The 25,399-nt window shown below is 43.5% G+C and overlaps 1 protein-coding gene across 2 annotated transcripts; it reads left to right on the top strand.

Annotated features, from left to right (window-relative positions):
• Position 1: 1 nt before the first annotated feature.
• Positions 2 to 25,266, top strand: si:ch211-243j20.2 (uridine-cytidine kinase 1-like 1). Of its 2 annotated transcripts, none has more exons than XM_082976057.1 (16): positions 2 to 179; positions 672 to 698; positions 1,243 to 1,448; positions 3,743 to 3,849; positions 4,847 to 5,017; positions 8,385 to 8,456; positions 11,730 to 11,919; positions 12,078 to 12,139; positions 15,256 to 15,275; positions 16,105 to 16,203; positions 16,393 to 16,486; positions 16,606 to 16,668; positions 17,260 to 17,382; positions 19,386 to 19,493; positions 20,821 to 20,977; positions 23,023 to 25,266. In XM_082976057.1, the coding sequence occupies exons 1-16, from the start codon at positions 88 to 90 to the stop codon at positions 23,082 to 23,084; spliced, it is 1,653 nt and encodes a 550-aa protein (XP_082832183.1). In that variant the 5' UTR covers positions 2 to 87; the 3' UTR covers positions 23,085 to 25,266.
• Positions 25,267 to 25,399: the final 133 nt, after the last annotated feature.

A 25,399-nucleotide genomic window follows, 5' to 3' on the forward strand; every position in this document is an offset into this window, starting at 1 on the left:
GCACGCACATGTACACAAAAGGTGACGTCAGAACGCTTCATCCGGTGTTTGTTTACGCGCGGTCTCCGGTGTGTACGAGATGGAAACATGGCAATGAAAATGAACCAAAACGATGTCCAGATGCCACAAAAAGAAGATGGGGAGAAAGAAGAAGACCGGTCGATGTCTAGATCTGACAGGTATGTATAAATAATTGATATGTTTCAGGCTAACAAAGATAGCAATACAGAGACAGGCCGACAGAGTGTGTCGTGTGGGTTGGCATGCTAACCAGTCAGCTATCATTAGCCAGGCAAAGCTAATATTTATTTGAAATAAATTATTTCTGGTAGCTTATACTCAATATCAAAACTACGACGATGGAAGCAAGCAAAGTATGTTGCTTAGTTATGGTGTATGCGTTCAATGAATTAGCTAGCCAGCCGGCTAGAATAATGCTTCATTAATTCTACATTAGCAAACGTTAGCTAATGCTAGCTAATGCACAATCACATAGACGTGGCAGTGAATGTGGGTGCAATGATTCAGATCTCAGATGCTGAGTTGGCATTATAACAGAGCAGCAACAGTGAATAGGAACATCCAGGTGTTCATTTCAATAGTCTAACGTGTCTTTCTCTCCTTCGACTATTTGAATTACAAAGATTTTTTCACTTGTCCTGTGTTTTCAGATCAGTGCAGGTGAAGAGGAAAAGTAGGTAAGGAAATCAGTTTTAGACATACAGTCCAGCTGTTGTCACACATTTCTGTTTTCTACTCTCTTTGACCAAATGATGACAGCCTTACTCATGCGAGTGCCTGCCCCATGCCCCCCGGCAACTGTGTGATTTCCTGGAGAGGGTGGTCAAGTTTTCCCCCCATTCTCCCTCACCTACACAGACAGTACAGAACTGCGGAGCGCTACTGATGAGGGTTCCTCGAGTGTATGGACCCCCTCTCTTTTCTCTCCACAGGACAGACACATTGTAATCAAATTGCCCAGATCATTGTCCTGATCATCATCATGGGGCAGGTATGAGCTTAAACGGCATCTCTGATGGCATATATGGATATGATGGCTTTTGTGAGTGGATGTTTGAAGTGATTTATGTCACAGATTAATCATAGTTAATAGCTATAATACAATCCTCTTCAATGGAAAATCTGGGTTATGGGTTATCCAGTGAAGAGCGCTAAATAATGACTAGGCAGAATTTGAGCTGAACTAAGCTTTTTGGCCCTTGTGTTATTGTTGTTCACCAGTGGCAGTGGAGATGACTCTCTGGGCAGTCTTCCGAAACACCCCCGCTGCCCTCTGACCCCCTCACTGTCTCCACGGAAACGGACCACCAGCCAGAGCAAGACTGAGCCACCTCTCTTGAGGACCAACAAGAGGACAATCTACACTGCAGGAAGGCCCCCCTGGTACAATGTCACTGGGACCACCTTCAAAGAGGCTTTCGTTATTGGTAAGAGAGCTGTCATTTGACATTGTTATTAGTGCTCGGCTACCCGAGCCCGAAAGGCCCCAACATTATACTTCGAGTTAGGGCCGGGTAGGGCCTGGTTTTTCAACAATAACTAGGGTACGGGTAGGGCTCGGGTATCACTAAATTGATCACTAACATTTTGAAGCTGAGCCATTTGCTCGTGCGCATTACAGTCATATCTGACTAAGATCATAACATGGTGTCAGAAGTGCTTCAATCTCATCAAATATAAGACAGGATAAATTCTTTTTTTTAAATTATAATGTTCCTTGAGTTTTGTCGGAGTTTAGAGTGACCAAAAGAAGCTAACAGCCAAATGCTCTCATGTCTCTTCGATTGTTGAGCAGAGCCAGAGATACTTAAAAAGAAAAATATATATTCTTTATTTTTTTACACAATTTTGTGGTATCCAATTCGTAGTTAGCCTTGTCTCATCGCTGCAACTCCCATACGGGCTCAGGAGAGGCGAACGTCGAGAGCTGTGCGTCCTCCGAAACCCAACCAAGCCGCACTGCTTCTTGACACAATGCCCACTTAACCCGGAAGCCAGCCGCACCAATGTGTCGGAGGAAACACCGTACACCTGGTGACCGTGTCAGCATGCAATGCGCCCGGCCCACCACAGGAGTCGCTAGTGCGCGATGGGACAAGGACATCCCTGCCAGCCAAAACTTTTCCGAAGTGTGAGAAGTAACTTATCTGAGCTTTCGAATCGGGACATTACGTACTTTCGAGGAAAGTGGGCAGGTTTCTCGACTCATACCCTAACTTTGAGAAGGGATTGCGTGACGATTAGCTTAGCAACCACATGGCGCAGCATGACAACGTGAACGCGATTGGTCAGCAGTCTGCTGGGTGGGGCGTTATACGTTTCTCCATACATTGCCCAATGGGATTCATATCTCCTTTCTCTAATATCTCTGGCAGAGCAGGCCAAGCGAGCCATTGCTATGGTTACTCAGACGCAGTGTCTCCATTAGCAGTGTGCATGAAGAGCGAGCTGCCTGCACATGGAGCAAGTGACAGACAGAGAGGAGCAGTTAATGGTTTTACTAATGGAGAAAGTTGTTTCGGGCAGGGCCTTAAATTTAACAGAAGAAATCAGGCTTGGGTCGGGTAGGGCCTGAAAGTGGTAGGCATGGCTAGTACTATAGTTGCTGAAAATTCATGCCCGTGCAGGGCTCTAATTGTCATGACTCATTACCTGCAAACTCAAACCTCATTGTCAAATTAATGTTTTGAAATGACATACACAGCAATGGTCAGTCACCAGACATTGTCCTGGAGAGTTGGTAGGCAGTGTGGAAATTGAAGAGACATTTTGAAAAAGGTTTTCAGAAATCCTAAAATAATAGGATCTCGTCAGTGCTCAGGGCATCCTCCATGCTAGCTTAGGTTGTAGCTTATATTCTACATTTGGCTGGGGTCCTTCTGGTCATCCCAGTAAGGCACCCCTGTAAGCTTTACGCACCATAATGGAATGAACCATGTGTATGAATTACCCAGTCGGACCATACTTTGTTTAAACACATCTGATTGGCTTGAGTGCTGCTGACTGAGACAAAGGCTATCTTTAATACGCAATCTGTTACTTTCAACGAGCCGGACTTGACTGTTTACGTTTCACACTTGGAGGTGCTTTGGTGGATGATTTCCGTAAAAAGGCCATCCTGCTGTTCTGCTCTGGCCAGCGCTCTGCTTCTGTTGATGAAAGGTTAGAAAGTCTGCTCATGTAGAATAACCAACCTGCCTCGGAGGTCCGAGGGAGAGGAGAGATGGTAAGCACATAAAAGGAGCCCTGAATCCTCAGAGCCAGAGCTGTTTGTTATTGTCTCTAGGCAACAATTCCAGACGGATTTAATTTCATTTGCTGGATGGGTTGCTTCATGTTCTGTGTCAGTTAGTCTGATGGCTGAGTTTCATTTGTTGTGACAACATAGCTCAATTCGAAGTAAAATATTTTGAAAAACAGCTCATCCAGACAGTTTTCAGTTCCATTTTGTTATCTTGAATATTTTGTCTGTGCAAGTTTATAGCCTAACTCAGCAGTTTTGAACTGCGCCCTGTGTTATGTGCACCTCTCTGGTTTATGTATTCAGTACTTTATAATAGGGGTTCCACTGCCTGTGCAGGAGCAGACACTACAAGCACTGCATCCAGATTTTCACAACCACAGCATGTATTGTTGGATTTACTCCCAGGGTTGTTGCTTTGGATTCCTAGTGTATGTTTGTCAGGAGCCCTGTCTTACCCCCTCATGTTTCTTCCTGCAGGCCTCTGTGGAGGAAGTGCTTCTGGGAAAACCACGGTGGCCAATAAGATCATCGAGGCTCTAGATGTTCCCTGGGTGGTCCTCCTCTCCATGGACTCTTTCTATAAGGTAAACTATAGGACTCTTTCTATAAGGTAAACTATAGGACTCTTTCTATAAGGTAAACTATAGGACTCTTTCTATAAGGTAAACTATAGGACTCTTTCTATAAGGTAAACTATAGGACTCTTTCTATAAGGTAAACTATAGGACTCTTTCTATAAGGTAAACTTGCATAATAAGCTATGTTTATAAGTGTGGCCTGGAGTTTATCATTGGTGAGGTCACAGGTTCAGGAATAACTCCTGGGTATACTTATAAGACATTCTGTTGAAGGTAAACTAGCCAATGAATGTAATTTCATGACCCGCCTCATGCTGAATGCTTTATTGGCTCCCCCTCTGATTTAGTATAGAGGCAGCAACACCTAGGGAGCACAGAACTATCAGTACCCTCTAGAGGTATCCTCAGTCTACCCAGACAGAACCACTCAACTCAATAGCATTCTGAGAGCACTGCAGCTGCTCCAATAGATTGGTTGAATTGGTTCCCTGTTGTTAAAGAAAGTTGCCTCTGCTTAACTTGATCAGTGAAGCAGAACAACAGCCTGGTGGTTGTGTGTACCCTGCTCTGTCCTCAACCCTCCTAACGGTCAGTAATTAACCCTGATTTTAGCTTTTATTTTGCATAAACCCCTGGCCAATAAGGGAACTAATGGAATCATTCATGTCAATTATGTCCCTAGCTGTGTTGGAAACAAAAGTCGATGGCTTTTAAGTATGTTTTACTGTAGCGGCCATGTTGTCTTTTTAGTTGACAAGGGAATGGCTCTAACAACTCATGCTTTGTTGGCCAAATAGGCCCCCACACCTAGGTACTTGTGCACATCGCAAAGGCATGGACAGTAGGAGTATTGAAATAGCTCCATCTTGCCCTTTGATAGGCTAGGTGGAATCTTTGCAATATTGCTTCAACCTATCCAATCCTCTCAGATCTACACAAATGCAGGTCAGGCAAGTGTGTAATTGAATTCCTGAATCGTGACCTTGTTTCTCCCCCCCCCCAGGTTTTGACCAAAGACGAGCAGGAGCTGGCAGCTAAGAATGAGTATAACTTTGATCACCCAGAGGCCTTTGACTTTGAGTTGCTGGTGACTGTTCTGAGGAAGCTGAAGAAGGGCAAGAGCATCAAAGTACCCGTCTACGACTTCACTTCCCACTGCCGCCGCAAGGAGTGGGTAAGGCAGACTCAGTAAATTGTCTTAAAGCAATAATCCACCCAAAACCACGCATTCAAATCAAATCTTATTTGTCACATGCGCCGAATACAACAGGTGTAGTAGACCTTACAGTGAAATGCTTACTTACAAGCCCTTAACCAACAATGCAGTTTTAAGAGAGAAAATAAATAAAATAACAAATAATTAAGGAACAACAAAAAAAATAGCAGTAGCGAGACTATGTACAGGGGGGCACCGGTACAGAGTCAATGTGCGGGGGCACCGGTTAGTCGAGGTAATATGTAGGTAGAGGTAAAGTGACTATGCATGGCTAATAAACAGAGAGTAGCAGCAGTATAAAAATGAGGTTGGGGGGACAATGCAAATAGTCCGGGTAGCCATTTGATTAGCTTTTCACGCATCTTATGGCTTGGGGGTAGAAGCTGTTAAGAAGCCTTTTGGACCTAGACTTGGCGCTCCGGTAACACTTGCCGTGCGGTAGCAGAGAGAACGGCCTATAACTTATGATTCTTATGATTTACAGTGTTAAATAACTATAATATGTGAGAACAATACTTTTTTGGAACAAATATTTCATTTTGTTGTTATAACAACCTTGCTAGCAACGTGAAAATCATTGTGGAAAAAGTAGTCAATTGTCATACTTGAGTAAAAGTAAAGATGCCTTAATAGAAAATGACTCAAGTGAAAGTCACCAAATAATATACTACTTGAGTAAAAGTCAAAGTGTTTGGTTTTAAATATACTTAAATATCAAAAGTAAATGGAGTTGATCAAATGTACTTAAGTATCAAAAGTAAAAGTACACATCAGTTAAATTTCCTTATATTAAGCAAACCAGGCGGCACAATGAATTTTTTTTTTTTAAATGTATTGACGGATTGCTAGCTGCACACTCCAACACTCAGACATAATTTACAAACGAAGCGTTTGTGTTTAGTACGTCCACCAGATCAGATGCAGTAGGGATGACCAGGGATGTTCTTTTGATAAGTGTGAATTTGACAATTTTCCTGTCAAAACGTAACAAGTGCTTTTTGTCAGGTGAAAAATATGGAGTAAAAAGTGTTAAACAAATCAAAATATATTTTAGATTCTTCAAAGTAGCCACCCTTTTACTTTATCACAGCTTTGCACACTCTTGGCATTCTCTCAACCAGCTTCATGAGGAATGCTTTTCCAACAGTCTTGAAGGAGTCCCCACATATGCTGCGCACTTGTTGGCTGCTTTTCCTTCACTCTGCGGTCCAACTCATCCCAAACCATCTCAAGGGTGGGTCGGGTTGTGGAGGCCAGGTCATCTGACACAGCACTCCATCACTCTCCTTCTTGATCAAATAGCCCTTACACAGCCTGGAGGTGTATTGCTGCAGAATTATATAGTAACCATGCTGGTTAAGTGTGCCTTTAATTCTAAATAAATCACTGACAGTGTCACCAGCAAAGCACCATCACACCTCTTCTATGCTTCACGGTGGGAACCACACATGCAGAGATCATCTGTTCACCTACTCTGTGTCTCACAAAGACACGGCGGTTGGAACCAGAAATCTTACATTTGGACTCAAAAGACAGATTTCCACCGGTCTAATGTCCATTGCTCGTGTTTCTTGGCCCAAGCAAGTCTCTTATTGTTGTCCTTTAGTAGTGGTTTCTTTGCAGCAATTCAACCATGAAGGCCTGATTCACGCAGTCTCCTCTGAACAGTTGATGTGTCTGTTACTTGAACTCTGAAGCATTTATTTGGGCTGCAATTTCTGAGGCTGGTAACTCTAATTAACTTATCCTCTGCAGCAGAGGTAACTCTGCGTCTTCCTTTCCTGTGGCAGTCCTCGTTGGAGCCAGTTTCATCATAGCACTTGATGGTTTTTGCGACTGTACTTGAAGAAACTTTCAGAGTAGCAGTGCCGAACAAGTTCTTAATGTTCGCCATTGACTGACCTTCATGTCTTAAAGTAATGATGGACTGTCATTTCTCTTTGCTTATTTGAGCTGTTCTTGCCATAATATGCACTTGGTCTTTTACCAAATAGGGCCATCTTCTGTATACCACCCCTACCATGTCACAACACAACTGATTGGCTCAATGGCATTAAGAAGGAAAGACATTCCACAAATTAACTTTTAACAAGGCACACCTGTTAATTAAAATGCATTCCAGGTGACTACCTGATGAAGCTGGTTGTGAGAATGCCAAGAGTGCAAAGCTATCATCAAGTCAAAGGGTGGCTACTTTGAAGAATCTCAAATATAAAATATATTTAGATATAACACTTTTTTTGGGGGGGGGGTTACTACATGATTCCATATGTGTTATTTCATAGTTTTGATGGCTTCACTATTATTCTACAATGTAGAAAATAGTCAAAATAAAGAGAAACCCTGGAATGAATAGGTGTGTCAACACATTCAATGATTGTCTTTTGTGTCTCAGCAGTAATCATAAAGAAAATTATTGTATGAATTTCAAACCACTGCATGTATCGACTATCAACAATGAGTATGTTATGAGAATTGCATTTTGCATTTTAATGTTTACTTTCATATCCTCAAGATAACAAAAACAGTTTTCTATCACCAGGGGGTAATAATGTGATAAATGAATGAAACATGAACACTATCCTCTCTCTCTCTCTGTATGAGATCCTCTTTCTCTGATCAATACAGAGGTAGCCTGGTCATTCACTGCAGCTCCGAGCTCGTCAGACTCCTGGAATGGGATCGTGACAGTCTGTAGCTCCCTGACTAGGCAGTACTACCTGAGTGATACATGTCAATGCTCCGCGTCTGACGTGCACACACACACACACACACACACACGGTTAAATCTGGGCCTTTTGAGTCACTGATAGTCCATCTCTTGTTTTGGACATCTTCATTTTTAATTATGATAACATCAGATCTTAACGAGTCAGTTGGGCCTGCTCTGCGCTGCTCAGCCACCTCAGGGATTACTTTCTGTGGTACAAAAAAAAACCCACATCAGATAGCTGCAGTGGTAATTACAGCAAACAAAGGTCTGTTAATCAGAGGGGGATAGGCCGGAGGAATGGGGGGAAGGAGGTGGAGATTTGGAGCAGCACACAAACATTTTAGTTTAGCTGTGAGCGTGGTGCTGACAGGACAGCAGAGGGGTGCTGCCAAGGCGCTGTGCACCTTGTCAACCCACCGGTCTCCCTCTGCCAGCCATGTGCCCACGCTCTTACCTGGCACACCTGGTGGGCACATCTTTCATAAGGCCTGGGAAGCCTGGCCCAGTCCCCGTTCTGCCATACGCTGTCTGTCTATCTAATTATGTACACTGTACACCATCTGCTTTGTGTGGTGAGAAACTATTTTATGGTGTGTTTTTTTTTTTCTTCAGAAAACTGTCTACGGTGCCAATGTTGTCATATTTGAGGGGATTCTGGCGTTTGCCAACAAGGAGCTTTTGAAGGTGAGGCTGTGTTATTTTAACCTGCTTTAAGGTGAGCGTAAGAAGATGGAATACTCCCTTTTCTACAGTACTTTTTCTTCTCTCTGGTCTCCAGTCATCCCCCTCTCCCTGCTGCTCTCTTCTCCCTCCCTCTTACCCCACCAGCCTAGCAGACCTGATGAATTACTCTGCCATGCTGCAGAGATGCCAGCCAGGCTGATTAATGGAGTGCCGCTGCCATCCTGCAGCAGATTCAGGGAAATTAGATGGATTCTCTCTGCTGGATGGCTCTGTATTCACTGTTCTACTTTCCCCTGCTCACTGCTATCTGCTATGATTAGGTTTCAGGAAGGGGCTGGCTATGGGTGACTGGGCTGGGGAATGACTGATAGAAATGGAGGGGGTGGGGTGGTGTTGGGGACCCAGTGCTGCAGCAGTCTTGGCTAGAGTAAAACATAACTAACCTGAAGCCCAGATCTCTTCAGAGAAGAATGCATGAATCATTTCCCTTTAGAACAAAGCAACAATACTACTAGTACTGTTGTAGTAGAATTGATGGCAGTTCTTCAGGCAGCCCTTGTCAGCTTTGATTATCTTGGTCCTCTTTATTACAATGTAGGTAAACAACTTTTCACAAAGACCATGTTGGCTCATCTAAATCCATGAAGTATTTAGACAAGTATGATCCATGAGGTGACCAGATAGACCCAATCACATTTGTCCTGGACTTGTAGCCTGCCTTGGACTCTCCTTCCCTCTTCATTATAACTAGAGCAGGGGTTTCCAACCTTCTCTAGCATGAGCGGGACTTTGCTTTTTTTTTTAAGTAGCTAAGTACAATTATAATTGTTTCTTCTTCTAGCTTTCAAATAGGCACATTCTTCCCTTCCCTGCAACTCTTCCCCAGGTCCTTAGTGCACTACTTTATCTTGTATACTATGTTGTGTCAATATACCTGGTAAAATAATGGTTAATAAGGGGGGGGGGTTATAAAATATTTGTATATTTTCCCAAATTATATTTTTATTTTTCATTTCTTTTTAGTTTTTCACTATCAAAATTACAATTGTTCATTAAGCAACAACTAAATTAGATGTTTTGCGTCCATGTCAATGGTTAAATCCCATCAGAAGACAATTTGGAAAATGGACAACCTAACAAATTGATTTGAGTGTAATTCCCCTTTTAATTGCACATCTAGCGCGTGAGGAATGTGTCTAATATCTCGGTCTAGCGATGGTTCTGTACTGCTGCTGCTCATTTCATTGAAAAGTTAGCAAATGCTAGATGCAAATGATACGGTATACTTACTCATGATAGACTTCTGCCAGGTAAGCCTACTTTGAATTTAACATTTTAATTGAAGATTTTGGGGAAAGCATTTCTGTCAACCCAGAAGATGGTTATCACATCAACTGGCTACACGGAGCAATAGACAAACGCGCGCACCGCACAGACAGACGGGCAATATTGCTGGAAATGAATTGGCAGATATTTTGTTAGGTTTGGCATTTTAAGCCAATAGTGGCTAACCAGGGGTTGTATAATGTCTGTGTTGCGTTGATTACATAGTACCTGGGAGCTTGCGGTGTCTGATACATGTGAGGTTTGTTTATGAGAGTTTGCAGTAGAACACATGCGATGGAAAAATTGCATATACTTTCTGAATTGTTTGGCGGACAACTCATAGGTGGACCTGTTGGAGACACCTGAACTAGTGTGTGTGTGTGTGTGTGTGTCTGGTAGTGATGGGGTAAAAAAAAATCAATAGTTACATCGGCAAAAATAATATCCTGATGTGTATCTCTTTGACAATATCACAATATTAATTTTGCGCTAGTTGACTGAACCAAAACTCCAGTGTTTTTCTTTCATAGCTCGTTCTCCATCTTCTTTTATAAATAGGGAGACCATTTTGTTTTTAGCACTTATTTCCATGACTGATCAAAACTCATTGTCTCATGGCTCTGTCTCTCTGCAGCAGACATATGGTGAGCAATATGTTTGGAACATCGAATCGCAATGCATATCGTATCAGCAACTAAGGATGGTGATGATATTGTGAGGTCCCTGGCAATTCCCAGCCCTAGTGTCTGGTCAATGTGCCAGTGAATGAACAAGACTGTTTTATAAATGGTTCTGTTGATTTGGTCCCTTTTTTTCCCCCTTCGATCCACCAGTTGTGTGTGTGTACAGAAATCCATACAAATTCAAATCTGAGGGATTGTGTTTGCATTGGCAAAGCACTTCTGTTCCGGGTGATTTATCAGTTCGGCTATTGTACAGCGAGGCTGGGCTAGGATGATAAGCCGAACAAACAATGCAGGTAACTGGATGTACTCTCAATTTCATTCTTTCAATAGAAGTGTTGTATTATTTTTGTTGTAATTGTGGCTCACTTAGTACTAAACGTTCTTATCAACCGGTTTATTTACTTTCCTATAAATTGGCTCCCTCTCAACCCTTTGCCATGACTCCAACAAACATTACCGTGCTGGCTGCCCCAAGCGTCAGGTCCGCTCTGGCCCGGCAATGACCTGCCATCTTTAAGCTGCAGTGGTGTAAAACGTTGCTAAACTGCCCTGCTCTAGTTTTTCTCCCAATGACAGAGGTTCCAGTAAAAGAGAGAGCGATAGAGGGGAAGGCTGAGTCTGATCCCTGCTATCTGTCTTAGCGGGGTCTGTCATGTGGAGCGGCTGGAGCCCCACTCCTCATCCCCTCCTCCTATAGGGTGACAGCTGTGCTGGCCCGGTTAGTCAGGAAGCAGATTTACTTTCCCAATGACTGACAGTCTCATTTGGTTCTGAGTTTACGCTCCCAACACTCAATGGTCAGATAGTCATCAATAGCTCTTGTTTTTGAGTGGTTGCCTATTCTTGTGTCTCCGTCACATACAGTGGTGCTGCTGGACCATTAATCCTCCTCACTTTAGTTTTGCTGAGGTTAGAGCTTTGAGTTCTGCCTTTAGTTTCCCCTGACTGGCTGGCTAGCTGTATTTCTATTTCTGTTGATGTGTGTTCAGGAAAATAGCTTCAAAGACCCAATAGGCCATCAGATTCCCATTTAACTTATTTTGACCCGTGGACATTGATTCCACCAACCATCGTGTAGGTGGGTTACCCTGAATGTTGCTGTGGGGGCATTTACCCAGCACCCCGTCCTTGAAATGGTCTTCGGGAAACACTGCCCTATTAAAAGTCAGATCTGTCATGTTGAAAACTTCTGCCATTGGTTATGTACATGACCTCTCTTAACCCTTTTGTCTCTTTCTCTCTGTCCATCTTCCTCCTCCAGCTGCTGGACATGAAGGTGTTTGTGGACACCGACTCAGACATCCGTCTGGTCAGGCGTCTGAAGAGGGACATATCGGACCGCGGCCGGGACATCAACGGGGTCATCAAGCAGTACAACAAGTTTGTCAAGCCGTCCTTTGAGCAGTACATCGAACCCACTGTGCAGGTGGCGGATATTGTGGTCCCCAGGGGTGAGTGGCTTGTAGGTAGATGCATACTACCAGTGTGTTAGAAACACTGCTTCTATGTATAGAGTCTTTAGATTAAATTCAGAACCATAAAAACTTTTTTTCAAATGGTATCTGTAGTGATTCTGCTATAAAAGATATGTGTTTGATGATTATTTTAGGGGGCGAGAACTTTGTTGCCTTGGATCTGATTGTGCAGCATGTTCACAGTCAGCTTGAAAAGGTACGTGCGAATAATAGGCTTTTATCTCCTATACCTCTGCCCATAGACCCTAACCTAAAAGCATGTACCTATCTCTGTACATGGCGTCGTCTCTTCGGCTCACACCATGCTCAGTTTTTTTGCATGACCCCTATCCCATGGTTCATGATTTGGGCCAGGAGTTTTTCCTGACCACCTTCCCTACCAGGAAAAACTCCTGACCTAACCCATGATCTCTGAACCCTGTCCTATCCCTCAACATGGGTGGGTCAGTACTGGATTACTGATCAATGACGAGTCTCATTCTCATAGGATCTCTCAAGGCTACATGTCCTATTAAGATCGGCAGACTCCTATAGCTGTCCTATCTACACTGTTTCAATCTGGTAGTTCCAAGGTAATCCTGAATTCCCAGAGGCTGGTCTCCAAGTAGAAGTTGACCCAACCAGTTGCCCACCTCACTTCTCCCATCTAGTGGCTGGGATTCAGCACCACAGGTTATGAATTTGTCATGTACATTGCCTGTCTCTGGTATCAGGCTGAACCCATCCCTCTGTACACCAAGGGAACGTAACAAGAGAGGATTTATAACTGAAAGGCACACCTGTGTGTGGACATGCATGCGTCAAAGACACCCAACTTATCTGTCAGTGCCATGACCCATAAATCCTAACTGGCATCTTTAACACTGTGCTCTCTGTTGTCAGACGGCCCCTTTAAGTCCCTACAAATCATGATCTACACTGAGTACACCAAACATTAAGTACACCTTCCTAATATTGAGTTGCACCTCCCCCCGCCTCCTTTTTTCCCTCAGAACAGTCTCAATTTGTCAGGACATAGACTCTACAAGGTGTCCAATGTGTTCCACAGGGATGCTGGCCCATGTTGATTCCACTGCTTCCTACAGTTGTATCAAGTTGGCTGGATGTCCTTTGGGTGGTGGACCACTCTTGATACATACGGGACACTGTTGAACTTGTAAAAACCCAGCAGGGTTGCAGTTCTTGACAGAAACTGGTGCGCCTGGCACCTACTACCATACCCCGCTCAATGACACTTCAATCTTTTATCTTGCCCATTCACCCTCTGAATGGCACACCCACAATCCATGGCTCAATTGTCTCAAGGCTTAAAAATCATTCTTTAACCGGTCTCCTCCCCTTCATCTACACTGATTTTGAAGTAGTTTAACAAATGACATCAATAAGGGATCATAGCATTCAGCTGGATTCACCTGGTCGGTCTGTCATGGAAAGAGCAGGTGTTCTTAATGTTTTTTACACTCAGTGTATGTGGCCCTGTGGTGTCCTGATCCATCATCACTGTAATATGACAAACCATCTGTCACACAGAGAGAGATAAGATGGAAGGTTTCAAAGACAAGCTCAAAGGTGCTCAGTTACATTATATTTAAGACTCACTGTACTTTATTTCTTTTGGAGAGGGTTGTGTGGGGAGTGACACGTGATCACGTGACTTCTGTCTAAAGTGTACGCCATTCACGTTCAGAGTCTCACCCGTCGGGGGGTGTGTGTGAGAGATCGAGAGAGGCCGCGTGTGCAAAAGCAGATAGTGTGCGTGAGGATTTGTGGATTAAGGGATCTCTAATAAAATGCCGTTTGTGTGGATCAAGTAATGAATGGTGTCGAGTGGGGGGGAGACAGCGGCAGCTCGTCCTCCATAGAGCGACTGACTGATGAGGACAGGGCCTGTTGTAGCCTAATGAACCATAGCACCCTCCATATAGTAAGACTACTACCACTGGGGCCACTATAGTACCTCTGGTTAGAAAACCCCCTGGTTTGGTTAGGATGCCACACGTTGCCATTAGCTTTAGGGCATTCTGTTTGATATGTACTAGATACTATGAAGGAACGATTTTGGGGTTTCCATATGGAAAAGGAGCAGAACACTTGACTTTTACATTTTTGTAATTTTTATTGCCTAAAAAATTCACATTTCAAATTAAATTCCCATGCGGGCCTTGTTGTGAGATCAGAGCACCATAATTTAGCCTGATCTAATGCAGGAGTAGAGCCTGTACAGAGAAACAGGTACCGGTTCAGGCACTGAGCTTATCTGATGGAACACTGTCTGTCTGATTCATGGCAAAATGGAGGGGAATGTAATATCATTGCCTGGTGTTTGTGTTTATTTTAAAGGGCGGTGGGGACTGGGGACATTAGGCTTTGTTTGGAGGGTTGGAATGGCTTGTCTCATTTCATGAGTTTTGTTTTTATTTCTCTCCTCCCTGTGTGTGTGTTTGTAATCAAATACTTGCTAAACCCTGACCGAATAATGCACTCTAACCGTCTCAGCGTGAAATCACAGTGAGGTATGACTGCCACACCCCTCATATCTCTACCGGCCTCTGTCTCGTGCTGCCTCTCTGTCTTTTCATTCTGTTTCCTCTCAGCAGAAGCTCAGAGAGCACAGAAAGGACAAAAGGAGATGTGCCCAGTCTGAAAGAATACTCATGTTACTATTTATTTGACCATTTTGGCATTTTTTTTTCACTGATGTTGACACGATCAACTAATCAAGGTGCCCAGGAAAATGTTTGTGTAAAGCTAAATGAGAGGCTGTGCAGCTCCTTTTCTCTTTCTTCCACACCGTCAGTCATGAAAGCTATCGCTAACACCAGAAGGATGACATTGCTATGGTTCCACTGAGCTCTGGTTAAGACCTAAAAAAAACCAGCTGGGAATTCCTTTTTACCGAAAGATCAGAAGCTAACATTTACGTCATTTAGCAGACGCTCTTATCCAGAGCTAACGTCACATTAAACAAGGACCGAGTATAACCTTGAGTTTAGTCCTACATGTTTATCATATGACCTCTCACGAAGGCCGTTGCAAAGATGATTATTTTTTTAACTGCTCCCAGTCAGAGCTCATAACCATGGTGATGTCGTCTGGTCCTGAAGCCGTCCCCTTGCTGAGCTGAACAGGGGCCCTGACCCCTCCCCAGGGGCCCCTCTCAGCCTGGCCCCCGGCCGTCACACCTCTCAGCTTCTCCTCCACAGATGTCCTGTTGCTGTCTAATTGGGATGTATTTTCTTTCTTTTCCTCTTTCTTTCCCCTCTTTGTCATCACTCTTGTTCTCGCAAAATGAATATTTGTCACCTTCTCCAGAGGAAGCTCCGCTGGGATATGTGAGGATAAACTCCTGCATCTTCCTCCTTCTCTTAAGTTTGATCTCCCCTCTCATCTGCTCCACTTTTATGATTTAGTAACATAGCCCCCTGAGAAAAAGCTAACAACCTTTGTTTGCTGTCATTGCTATTTTTCCAAGATATTGTTTTTTTCATTTACCTCTTAACCAATTTGCTTGATTCTTTCAGTTTTCGCTATGATTTCTACAGTCTTAACTGTCCTGTATTTTGGTAGTATGTATGTATGTATGTATGTATGTATGTATGTATGTATGTATGTATGTATGTATGTATGTATGTATGTATGTATGTATGTATGTATGTGTATTCAAAAGGCTAATTTCAGTGCAGTACTACAGTATTTAGAGAGTGAGTTCTCTTGGCTTCTTGTATTGGCAACAACAATGCAGAACACATAGCAACGTGCTCAATTGCTTTATGGCATTTCTATCTATCAACAGAACCACATAATAGTTATTTTCTAGATTTGGAATGGTCCTAGTGATGTCACGTTGAATTGTCTGCCGGTAAAGCACCATATGCTCCAGACCGTGCGAGAGGAGCCTGTTAAAGCGTTGCTGTTGCCAGTACCTGTACACTATTCCCCCACCCCACTTTGCCTGGCTGTGCATCTGTGACCACCATACTGCAATACCTGTTTACGAGGAGGAACGTAAAATATCCCAGTGATATCTTACCTTTGTCCCCCTGGTTTGATGTGACCTCTGTGTTGTTGTACTGTGGTCCCTCCAGCAGGGGGCAGTGTTGTCTGTTGTACTGTGGTCACTCCAGCAGGGGACAGTGGTCTGACTGTCTCTCTCTTGTGTAGGTCTGCTCTGGCCTCGGCCCACCAGGGACAGCCCCTACCCAAGACCCTCAGCGTCTTGGAGAGCACCCCACAGGTCCGCGGCATGCACACCATCATCAGGTAAGGCCGTAGAGCTCTGGGTGACCGCTGGGGGCCGGTTTCTCACCCTCTCAACACTGACTCTGCACTGCCACAAGTTTATAATGAATACACACACACACACACACACACGCCTCACGCTCAGTCCCTGTCCCCTAACCCTGGTTTGTGTGTGTGTGTGTGTGTGTGCGTGCGTGTGTGCGCCTGCAGGAATAAGGACACTAATCGTGATGAGTTCATCTTCTACTCTAAGAGGTTAATGAGGCTCCTGATAGAACATGCCCTCTCCTTCCTGCCCCTCAAGGTGAGTGGCCCTGCATGCCTGCAGACGCATGGCCAATATTATATTGCCCCCTACCCCCTGTGCACAACCATACACTAACACTGGTCTCTTCTCTCTTCCTTTCCTCTCATCCTCTCTAGCCTGTGCAAGTGGAGACTCCCCAAGGTTCCATATATGAAGGGAAGAGACTCAGTGGTAAAAGGGTAAGGCTCTATGTAGATACCTCGCCACTTTCACAGAGGGTTTTGGGCCCTAAACTGCAATAAAGTATCAATGTCATCCATGATACTACATTGCAGCTACATTGTCACAATCACTCTGATTGCTACTTGTAATTATTGGCTGAAGATTGTACAGTGATTAGACTAGTTTATCTCTCCAGTCCTTTTATTCATCACCATACATAAAGCACTATAGGCATTGTTAACATTCGTTTAACTAGACGCCTGCAGTGAAAACCCTCGAGTCATAAAGTGTGTGGATGGGCCTGAGAGGATCGTTCATTCCAGTCTTTTTATGGTGATGTGTTTGAGTGGCTCTCAGTGGGAGCAGCTCTGTTAGGCAGCGGGGTTGTTATGACTCTATTACTCTACTGCAGATGTCTATCTCCTACCATCAGGCTCGGTAACATTGAGCGCTCACTATGCTGGTCCTTCAGGTTGCTCAATGGAAGTTTACTTAGAAACTAAACTGTGAAGGAGTATAAAGCCTGGAATGCAATTGTGTGTGTGTGTGTGTGTGTGTGTGTGTGTGTGTGTGTGTGTGTGTGTGTGTGTGTGTGTGTGTGTGTGTAGATCACAGGCGTGTCCATACTGAGAGCAGGGGAGACCATGGAGCAGGCGCTGATGCATGTGTGTAAAGACATTCGGCTGGGGAAGATCCTCATCCAGACCAACCATGACACTGGAGAGCCTGAGGTAACACAAAGAAACCAGTCGTGGCCAAACGTTTTGAGAATGATACAAATTAATTAATTTCCACAAAGTTTGCTGCTTCATTGTCTTTAGATATTTTTGTCAGATGTTACTATGGAATACTGAAGTATAATTACAAGCATTTCATAAGTGTCAAAGGCTTTTATTGACAATTACATGAAGTTGATGCAAAGAGTCAATATTTGCAGTGTTGACCCTTCTTTTTCAAGACCTCTGCAATCCGCCCTGGCATGCTGTCAATTAACTTCTGGGCCACATCCTGACTGATGGCAGCCCATTCTTGCAAAGTCAATGCTTGGAGTTTGTCAGAATTTGTGGGTTTTTGTTTGTCCACCCGCCTCTTGAGGATTGACCACAAGTTCTCAATGGGATTAAGGTCTGGGGAGTTTCCTGGCCATGGACCCAAAATATCTGTTTTGTTCCCCGAGCCACTTAGTTATCACTTTTGCCTTATGGCAAGGTGCTCCATCGTGCTGGAAAAGGCATTGTTTGTCACCAAACTGTTCCTGGATGTTTGGGAGAAATTGCTCTCGGAGGATGTGTTGGTACCATTCTTTATTCATGGCTGTGTTCTTAGGCAAAGTTGTGAGTGAGCCCACTCCCTTGGCTGAGAAGCAACCTCACACGATTGGTCTCAGGATACTTTACTGTTAGCATGACACAGGACTGATGGTAGCCCTCACCTTGTCTTCTCCGGACAAGCTTTTTTTCCGGATGCCCCAAACAATGGGAAAGGGGATTCATCAGAGGAAATGACTTTACCCCAGTCCTCAGCAGTCCAATCCCTGTACCTTTTGCAGAATATCAGTCTGTCCCTGATGTTTTTCCTGGGGAGAAGTGGCTTCTTTGCTGCCCTTCTTGACACCAGGCCATCCTCCAAAAGTCTTCACCTCACTGCGTGCAGATGCACTCACACCTGCCTGCTGCCATCCCTGAGCAAGCTCTGTACAGGTGGTCGCCCGATCCTGCAGCTGAATCAACTTTAAGAGACGGTCCTGGCGCTTACTGGAATTTATTGGGCGCCCTGAAGCCTTCTTCATAACAATTGAACCGCTCACCTTGAAGTTCTTGATGACCCGATAAATGGTTGGTTTAGGTGCAATCTTACTGGCAGCAATATCCTTGCCTTTGAAGCCCTTTTTGTGCAAAGCAATGATGACGGCACGTGTTTCCTTGCAGGTAACCATGATTGACAGAGGAAGAACAATGATTCCAAGCACCACCCTCCTTTTGAAGCTTCCAGTCTGTTATTCGAACTCAATCAGCATGACAGAGTGATCTCTAGCCTTGTCCTTGTCAACACTCACACCTGTGTTGACGAGAAAATCACTGACGTGATGTCAGCTGGTCCTTTTGTGGCAGGGCTGAAATGCAGTGGAAATGTTTTTTGGGGGATTCAGTTCATTTGCATGGCAAAGAGGGACTTTGCAATTAATTGCAATTCATCTGATCACTCTTTATAACATTCTGGAGTATATGCAAATTGCCATCATACAAACTGAGGCAGTAGACTTTGTGAAAATGTATATTTGTGTCATTCTCAAAACTTTTGGCCACGACTGTAGTTCAAAAAGTATTCTGTGTGTGTTTGGCCCTCTTATCTGTAAGGCTGCATACACACCCAGACATGAACTCTTCAACCCGAAGATCATAAACCAGGAGTGGATGGGTCATCTGTTTTTGCTTAGTGACTTCATTCAAGGCTAGGTGTCAGTCTCTGGGCTAACTGATACACACTAGCCTCATTGACCTCAGGCTCACTGCCTCATCAGAATCCCAGACCATCCATACTTTGGAGATATACTGTGTGTGTGATGTCTATGCCAGCTATAGCCTTCAAGCTTTGGACCTTCTTTCTTCAGCTTTACTGGTTTCGTTCACCACTAATGCTCAACATTTGACATTTTAAGTTCATAAAATGCCCAAATGAAAACCATTGTATAAAACGTTCCATTGTATTAACATTTCCTATCGCCCCTGTCCAGCTCCACTACCTGCGTCTGCCTAAGGACATCAGTGAGGACTATGTTATCCTGATGGACAGCACTGTGTCCACCGGGGCTGCTGCTCTCATGGCCGTCCGAGTGCTGCTGGTCAGTTCTACTTTATTCTACCTCATTCTACTCCTCTGGTCTAGTTTATTCAGCATTAGTTGGGTATTATAGTTCAATTTAAATATAAAAGTAGTTTCTAGTAGAAGTCTTATATTCTCATGTTTGTCTTCTCCACCACACACCTATGTTGAGGAGATGTTAGGGCTTGGGGGTTTATCTATGGTTCTGCATCCAGATAATGTTGGTTACCCCTGAGACATGGCTGAACATGACGGATGGCAGAGTAGGCCTTGTCCTTGTTGGTTGTTGACATGGCAGAGTTGTCCTTGTTGGTTGTTGACATGGCAGAGTTGTCCTTGTTGGTTGTTGACATGGCAGAGTTGTCCTTGTTGGTTGTTGACATGGCAGAGTTGTCCTTGTTGGTTGTTGACATGGCAGGGCAGCTGCTCTGCTAGTGGAGACTGGACGGCTACAGCAGCAGGAGATTAAGGAGAGATCGGGATGCTTGTTTGCCGTCATAAAACACGGTTTGAGTTCAGCGAGTTTGAGGGCCTGTTTCCTCATTGTGATAAGACTAGAGCTCTAAATGTACAGGTCGTGTGCTTTTAGCCTTCGCCCCTTGTAAAATGTAAACATCTGGGGAGAATTATCGCCATCCACTATGGCGGCCAAAGTCCGTGGTTTTTGTTTGTCCTCCGAAAGCAAACTTTACTGCCTCCATGACTATCTCTTTTTAAAGCTAGAATCCTTAGTGGGTGCATACATTTTTGGACTTATAAAGTAATTTTACATTGATTCTTGAAGAATTTAAGTTTTATAAATGCCTCATGAGTTTAGTTCAACTGTCGTACCCCATCATAACCCAAAATATATAAGCCTGTTTTACACCAATGTTTGTAAACAATGTAAATGTAAACAAACACTATAGCCTCATAACATGGTTAAAACTATCATTTCTATCATGGATGGTCAGTCTTTGCATCTGTAGCTCAGTCTCTGGATTTGAATGGTTACACTTCTCCAGGTCCATCCCTCAGCTTCTTACCAAAACAGAGGCGGGGTGACCGCTTTGTTAATGTTTTGAATAAGGATTCCAGCTTAAAAAGATAGTCATCAGGGTGTGTGTTTTCACTAGAAGCATTGGTTGAAGTCTGTGATGGGTGCAGAAGACCTATCAGATTAAGGAGTCCCTTTTGACAGGTAGCAGTGGGAATGGGAAGAGCTCGAGATCCCAACAGATCTGGAAGTGGCTGCCTCGCTCCCCATACATATTGTGCTACTGTCACAGAAACTTCCCACTAACCACCACTCTTTCTTCAATCGTGATTAAAGGTCACAGTTTGCGTATGTCTGTCACCTTTTGTAGGACCATGATGTCCAGGAGGATAAAATCTTCCTGTTGTCTCTACTGATGGCTGAGATGGGCGTCCACTCTGTGGCCTACGCCTTCCCTAAGGTCCGCATTATCACCACCGCCGTCGATAAGAAGGTCAACAACGAGTTCCACATCATCCCTGGCATTGGTGGGTGCTTCTGCTATCTATCGGTCTGTCTCGCTCTCTCACACACATTGTTCTCAGTCACTCTCACTTAATGTGGATTTCCCTTCAAAGCGGTGTCCTAATGCAGATCAAGTGAGTCTGCTGTTTGTGGTGTGACTGATCATTAGTGATATGACCAAATCACAAGTTAAAAACTTCCAGATTGTGCCTTGGGAAAGTATTCAGACCCCTTGACTTTTTCCACATTTTGTTAGGTTACAGCCCAATTCAAAAATGTATTAAAGTTTTTTCCACATCAATATACACACAATACCCTATAATGACAAAACAAAAACTGTTTTCTATACATTTTTGCTAATTTATAAAAAAAAAAAAAAACTGCTTGCATTTACGTAAGTATTCAGACCCCTTACTCAGTACTTTATTGAAGCACCTTTGGCAGTGATTGCAGCCTTGAGTCTTCTTGGGTATGACGCTACAATCTTGGCACACCTGTATTTGGGGAGTTTCTCACATTCTTCTCTGCAGATCCTCTCTGTCAAATTGGATGGGGAGCGTCGCTGCACAGCTATTTTCAGGTCTCTCCAGAGATGTTCGATCGGGCTCTCTGGCTGGGCCACTCAAGGACATTCAGAGACTTGTCCCGAAGCCACTCTTGCGTTGTCTTGGCTGTTTGCTTAGGGTCGTTGTCCTGTTGGAAGGTGAACCTTCGCCGCAGTCTGAGGACCTGAGTGCTCTGGAGCAGGCTATCATCAAGGAGCTCTCTGTACTTTGCTCTGTTCATCTTTCCCTCAATCCTGACCAGTCTCCCAGTCCCTGCCGCTGCAAAACATCCCCACAGCATGACGCTACCACCACCATGCTTCACCGTAGGGATGGTGCCAGGTTTCCTCCAGTCGTGATGCTTGGCATTCAGGCCAAAGAGTTCAACCTTGGTTTTATCAGACCAGAGAATCTTTGGGTGCCTTTTGGCAAACTCCAAGCGGGCTGTCATGTGCCTTTTACTGAGGAGTGTCTTGTCTGGCCACTCTACCATAAAAACCTGATTGGTGGAGTGCTGCAGAGATGGTTGTCTTGGAAGGTTATATCTCCACAGAGGAACACTAGAGGTCTGTCAGAGTGACCATCAGGTTCTTGTTTACCTCCCTGACCAAGGCCCTTCTCCCGTGATTACTCAGTTTGGCCGGGCGGCCAGCTCTAGGAAGAGTCTTGGTGGTTCCAAACTTCTTCCATTTAAGAATGGAGGCCACTGTGTTCTTGGACCTTCAATGCTGCAGAAATGTTTTGGCACCCTAAACGAGATCTGTGCCTCAACACAATCCTGTCTCAAAGCTCTACGGACAATTCCTTTGACCTCGTGGCTTGGTTTTTGCTCTGTCATGCACTGTCAACTGTGGGACCTTATATAGACTGGTGTGTGCCTTTCCAAATCATGTCCGATCAATTGAATTCACCACAGGTGGACTCCAATCAAGTTATTGAAACATCTCAAGGATGATCAATGGAAACAGGATGCATCTGAGCTCAATTTCGAGTCTCATAGCAAAGGGTCTGAATACTTATGTAAATAAGGTATTTCTGTTATTTGTTATAAATATTTACACATTTCTAAAAAGCTGTTTTCCCTTTGTCATTATGGGGTATTATGTGTAGATTGCTGAGGATTTTATTTATTAAATCAATTTTTAGAATAAGGCTGTAACATAACAATGTGGGAAAAGTAAAGAGGTCTGAATACTTTCCGAATGCACTGTAGCTGCTGCCACAGCCATTCAGGCCCATGTGGAGGGGCTTTGTTATGAATCACCCCAGACTGACGTTTTTAAAATTTTATTTAACCCTTATTTTTATCATAAGTTGACAGTGAACATATTCTAATTTACAGCAACGACCTGGGGAATAGTTACAGGGGAGAGGAGGGGGGGATGAATGAGCCAGCTGATAGCTGGGGTAACTCATATGTTCCATCAGCAGTGCCACTGATCACACATCCCTCACTGACGCTAGTCCAACTCATGTATTCACAATGACAACATGACTGACTGCTCTCTTCTCCTCTCCTCCAGGTAATTTCGGGGACCGTTACTTTGGGACAGACACTCCCTCGGACTGGACCGAGAGTGATTAACGGATGGCCTACTGAGCTGAAGTTATGCTGAGGGGGAAGTGGGGGGGGGGGCATCACACAAGCACTTAGCCATGCCAGCCAACCACTGACCAGCTCCTAAGAGCTGAAGATTCCCACTCAGTCAGCGCCCCTCTGCTGCTTATCATTTCATGATGTCCTGGGCACTGCCCCTGTGCCAACTCTACCCTCTCTGATCAGGGTGAAAGGTCATAAGGCTACCTACCCTCCTGAGGAGGAAATGTGATATTAGCCTAGCTTTGTTAGCGATGCCCATACATATCTATCTATCCACTGATAAAAAAAATATATTGATTTGTGATTTTGCTTGTTTGATTGTTGTTGACGCAGCAGGACCTGTAAAGTTGAAGAAAGAATCAAGAGAAATAAAAAGCCTCTGTTGGGTTGAAGGATGACAATTTTCTAGTCCTTTTGATGTTTTCCTATTGAGTGGACCCATAGAAATAGTCAAGATGACAAATCACACCAAAGTATGAAATCAGGGAAGATGAGAGTAGGACAGTCTGTGGCTGTTAGTGCCATATCTCAGCTGTGTTTGAATAACATGTGTGAATATGATGGCGATGACCATTGTTATGCACAGGGAGACTTTGTATTATAACTGAGAGGAGCAAGTTACAGACAGGGTACAATGGACCAGGTAGGTAGTGAAAATTATAAGGTTGTATAGCTCATGGGTAGCTTTAAGCTCAACATAGCTGGAGTATTAGTTAATATACGTCTATGGACATTATGGACTGTCCTCTGGAGATTGTGTGCTGTTGCCTTAGCTGTGACAAAAGTCTCGGGCAAAAAAAGTATCTTTTTTATGGTTTAAGATGATCGACTTGAATTGGGAGCATTATTTAGTATTTGAGGCTGTTTTTATTATAAGGATTTTATTAGGTTTCCCCTCATTTATATATTATAGGTTGGTTGATGCAGAAAATATTTTTTTACTTTGCAGCCATTTCTCTGGGTAATAAATAAATGTTATTCATCACATGCTTCATAAACAACAGGTGTAGACTAACAGCTTACTTACTGGCCCTTCCCAACAACGAAGAGAAATTAGTCATAGAAAAGTAATAATAAATGCACAATGAGTAACGATAACTTGGCTATGTACACAGGGTACCAGTACCGAGTCGAAGTGCAGGGGTACGAGGCAATTGAGGTAGATATGTACATATAACTAGGAATAAAGTAACTAGGCAACAGGATAGATAATAAACATGTGATGAATCAAAGTTGGTGCAAAAAGGGTCAATGCAGATAGTCAATTTAACTATTTTGTTACTGATTTTTACTATTTAGCGCTATTTATACTTGAATCTTTTTCCTGTGTAAATTATTTCCTTGTGTATTTGTTTTCTCATTTAAATTGATACCCCTGGTTAGTTCACAAAGGCCGTACAATGTATGTTGTAGTATAATTAAGAAATTACAGCAGGAGAGGTCTCTGACTGACTGTAAAAATACTCAAATAAAACCATCATGGATCATCTGTATCATGTTTTAATAGGCTGACCAGCTTGACCATGTACATATTTTGTTTTCTGGCCTTCATAGTTACAGGATTGCAAGACAGAACCTTGAGGATTCAGTGGCTTTGAGTGATTAAATATAGTGTCTTAAAAAAAGAGGATCCCCAAGATATCCTCAGGCATTTTTTTGCCAAAACTATGCATATGCATATTGTTAGCTAACAGACATTTGGACGGTAAACATAGTGTTACATATTTGTCCAGTTGTGTGTGTGTATAATAAAAACATCTATGTATTTCCCTTAGGGAGAGTGGTTGTCTTTACTGGGTCTCTATGTGTCAAACAAGGCTTCTCTATAGGGCATCAGCTTTAGCTATGTTCGTTACCTCACCTGCATTTCTGTTATGTATAGCTTGAACTGTCCATGGGTGTCTGCTTACTACTGTATATCTGCTTGTGTGGTTCACACAGCTTGGTTACATTTATATGCTCAACAATGTTCCATGAATCTAGATTTTTTTTGTGTGTGCCTTTTGTCGGTTAGACATTTTTAAAAAGCATGATGTAAGGACAAGGCTTGATTGGGCTTTTTGTTCTGTGTGTTCTCTTAGCAAAAAGGAATCTTCACACACAAATCACCTCAATATTTCATGCTATCATTTCATGTCCAAGAAACAATAAAATAATATGAACTGGATGTTTTAGTTTTGTGTTACCCTGTTCATGTTCAACTGTCTGTGAGAGAGAGAACTGAGTACTTGAAAATAGAAATCAAGGACAGAAGTTCAGCATCACTACATTGGTCACTTCTCATAGGGTTAGCATTGCAC

The sequence above is a fragment of the Salmo salar genome, chromosome 06, assembly GCF_965601325.2.
Source record: "Salmo salar chromosome 06, fSalSal1, whole genome shotgun sequence".
NCBI lineage: Eukaryota > Metazoa > Chordata > Actinopteri > Salmoniformes > Salmonidae > Salmo > Salmo salar.